The 3,775-nt window shown below is 44.5% G+C and overlaps 1 protein-coding gene across 1 annotated transcript in view; it reads right to left on the bottom strand.

The window, feature by feature from the left end:
- FHDC1 (FH2 domain containing 1) overlaps positions 1-3,775 on the bottom strand; it is a 30,770-nt gene that overhangs the window by 26,824 nt on the left and 171 nt on the right. The window contains 1 exon segment of the mRNA XM_009579983.1: positions 3,466-3,775. This exon segment is cut by the window's right edge and continues 17 nt beyond it. Within this exon segment, the coding sequence (XP_009578278.1) occupies positions 3,466-3,775 (310 nt within the window).

Here is a 3,775-nt window from a genome sequence, read left to right as displayed (position 1 = left end):
CTTTCCCTTAGGCAGGCACTGGTACTCATCTCATTGTTTTTCTGCTGTGTTAGTCCTCTGCTGGATTAACAGGTTGAATCAGCTCTCAAGAAGGTGGAATGAGCATCAGAGCCAGCACAGGGAAAACAGAGAGACGGCATGGCTAGGAGAGGGGAGAAGAGACATCCTGTTTGCCCCTTCCATTTCCTTCTCTCTTCTCCCCTCACTAACTCCTCGTGCAGGCTCTGGAATTCACTGCACCCTTTCGCAAGTCATCAAAACTCACTGAAATAGCAGAAAACTACTCCAGTAGAAAACAAACAAAAAACCCCAACAGCATTCTGCTGAGCTACTTACTTAAATCTGTTTACAGAGGGTCCAATGTCTGCCAGAGCCAGCGCACAAACGGGGGGAGGTGAGGGACAGGAGCAGAGGGACAGTTTGAAGGAGAAAGCAAGACCAGCTCCTTTGGCTGGCAACAAGCTGTTCTGCCCGCTCTGCTGCCCGGCTAGCTATAGCCTAGGTGAGCGTGTGTTGTGCCATACTGTGACACCACTAAAGGAGGGGGAAAGTAAATTGGTGTGTAAACTTAACTCTGCACCCCCTATTTTTCAGAGGCTCAAATTACACGAAACCATAGGGCAAATTAAGCCTTTAGTCAAGGAAACATGTTAATTAATCTCCTAAGGGTTTGGTGAGAGATTGTTTACAAAAAGGAAAGCATTTGCTGTAGCAGTTTGACTCATCACAAAAGGGACTTCTGTTATAACGACGATGTTTAGTCCTAAGCCTCCAGAATTGGGATTCAATGACCTGACTTGGGCATCTAAATTCCCTGTATAAATCACTGGCGAGTGAGGAATTAAAAGGACATGTAGTATTGTAAGCTCCTACATGAAAAGAGAGCTTTTTCCAAAACTGCTCATGATTTCATAATCAACAGCGATCTCTGGAGAAGGTATGAAAGCCCTATCTCCACCACAGTCTCTGGGGGAGTGCCCTCAACACTGGCTGAAGAGTCATTCTTCACCGCTTCCACCGAAGCTATGCCACTGCACCCAGGGGAACCCCACAGAGCCAAAAGAGCAGGCTCTCCGGCCATGCACTTTTGTACAGCACTTTTTGGTGCTGTTTTTTTCAGATTTGGATCTAAGTGATACTTGAATGTAAGCACTTGAAGTTATCTTGAAAATTCATTGTTGACATACTACGCCAACTAGACTAATTTCACTATTTAAACGCCAAAGAACATTTTTCACTGCTAGACCGTAAAGCACTTTCTAAAATCAACTGGTTTTTACACAAAAGGAATAGAGGTACTGAAACACAAAATGTCCTGTCCACCTTCCCCTGACAGGCCAGCGACGCAGGCAGGAACAGAACCACAGCTTCCTCAGGCCCACGCTAACACACTGTCCACAAGGTCACACGGATGCTATGTACCTCAGCCTGCCCCCAACTCCTTTCAACCTCCGTAGGTTTTACTACAGTGAAGTGACGATAACCATCACACATTAAAGTAAGTGAGCAGCAGCTGACAGCACCAATGACGGAAATCACAAACATTGCCTATGCCTCAAATCTCCATACTCTTGCTGAATGATGCCTGTAGTAATGTTAAGCACGTGAGCTGTTGCGTATCTGTGCTTCCGCACTTCCAATAACACATAGCCCTTCAAGATTATCTCCTTCCCTCCTTGCTAAGCAGCTAGTACTGCAAAGTCCATTAGCACACAAGAAACTGCTCATCACTGTCTGACACACTGCTATGGCATGCTTGACAAAGCTCAGCAACGGTGTTGAACATTTTGTCACTTAAGTAGCATAACTCAGAGGCAAGCCCTGTTGCCTCACCGCCTGCCATATGCAAAGGCACCTGGGGAGCCCTGAACCAGGGTGGACAGGCATCAAGCAGTAGAGATGCACTGGACCACCGCATCAGCTCCAGACGGATGCACAAAAGCATTAACTTGTAGCAAGGCAGGTTTTTGTTTCCAAGGCACTGTATCTTGGAGAAACCCTTGTTTTGCAGGCCTGTAATTTTAATCTCTAACACTGCTCTTAACCTCCCCAGGATGCCCCGAGTTTCAAGCTGTACATGAAAACGCGTGAGTTCTGGAGCACGCTGGGGTTTCCTCTGCCCCAGCTACTGTACACTAGGGGCCACACTCAGTTTATGAAACTTATCATCATTTTTACTATAACTAGATCTTCACCACACGGCAGTTCTGAAAGGGGGAGCTTCTAAGGAAATACGTGGGGCTGGAGTTGTGTACATCTGTGCAGTACAGGAAGTCCACTCACTGCAATCCTGATTCGGAGATGAACATATCCTGAAAACAGCGCGGAGGTTAATGACTACCTCTGACGATGGCCCCAATTACTCCTTCCCGATGTCAGGGTTTCAGAGTCTGCAATACACGTGCCTGTTTTAAACCCCTTATTTTAGTCTATGTACAACATGCACACTACCAGTACATTGGTTTCTCACCTTGTTCCTGGCGATCTTATTTTGACACCTCCTGAACCCTGCAAGATACCATCAACTCCAAGTCCCTGTTTTCTCGCTAAAAACTGATACATTGTTAGACCTCTTAACCCCGTGCCCGCTCTATTTTGTTTACAAGCTAACATGTATGTAGACACACATCTGCATTTCAACCCTCCAATTACTTCACAGAAAGATCATTTGAGACAATTCAATTCAGGCTTCACAAAGAGGCTGTCTATAAATCAGGATTTAAGAACTAGAAAAGCTACTTATCAGTTCACCGGAGAGTGTCTGAACCTGAAAGTGCTCGGTATATACCTTCTAATCCACCAGAAATCAAATCAGTAACAACCTTCAGACCTCCTTGGAAGGTTATTTTAGTGTCCAGAAAAAGCAGGGTAGATGAAATAAAGTCTTCATTAGCAGGAAAGCAACGTTTACGAAAGTTGAAACTTTAAAATTATCTCAATTAAATAACAAATTCCCTTAATCATTATGTTATGTTTTATTTCCTTGCTGTCATAGTGGTACTTCCCTTCCTGATGTCTCTAGGACATAAAGGGTATATACAGCATTAACCCTTGCAATAGGATTCTCTTCCCTCCTGCCTGGTGCACGTTTGCATGTAGAACATTTTGTTTGCACAACAGACATAGTGGAAGAGCTGAAGAGAAAAGTTACAGTACACCTATGTTTCACACTGAAAACTCAAGGACTATCCAACATGAGTAAATACAGATGCCTTCAGCTCCCTCCACTTACTTGTATTTATTTTAACAGGTGATCAAAATAATGAAACACTGTTAGCTCTTTGAAAAACAAATGTGCGCCACCAAGAAGAAAGAGTTTATTCTCCCTGTCATTCCCCTCTCCTTCAAATCAAGACAAATTTGCCATAAGGATGAAACATGACAGAGAAAGAGACAAAGGCGAGTCAGAATTCACACCAATTCCTACAGCATTATGTAAAAGAGAGGTTTTACTTCAATTCTTACCTCCTCTTTAGTCTCTTTAAATGAAGACTTTAAAGATCGACTTCGGGGGTCCTGAGGCTTGGTTTCTTCCTGCTGCCCAAAAAGTTCCTCGATTGTCTTTGTATCAATCTGATACTGTGGTCTAGCAGCAATTGTCCAGATATTGTTTTTACCGCGGACTTGTTCTTCAGGGATAGTTTTCCAGAAAAAGCTCCGCATTCGTTTTTTTTTGCCGTGGTTGTCATGCCCATTTATCAGCTGTGGAGGCAGAGGTATGTTTGGCCCAGGCAATGGAGGAGGGGGTGGTGGTGGGGGCGGCATCCCTGGGGGG

This window comes from Fulmarus glacialis, unplaced genomic scaffold (assembly GCF_000690835.1).
Source record: "Fulmarus glacialis isolate BGI_N327 unplaced genomic scaffold, ASM69083v1 scaffold42686, whole genome shotgun sequence".
Taxonomy (NCBI): Eukaryota; Metazoa; Chordata; class Aves; order Procellariiformes; family Procellariidae; genus Fulmarus; species Fulmarus glacialis.
This window is presented reverse-complemented; position numbering and strand designations above follow the sequence as displayed.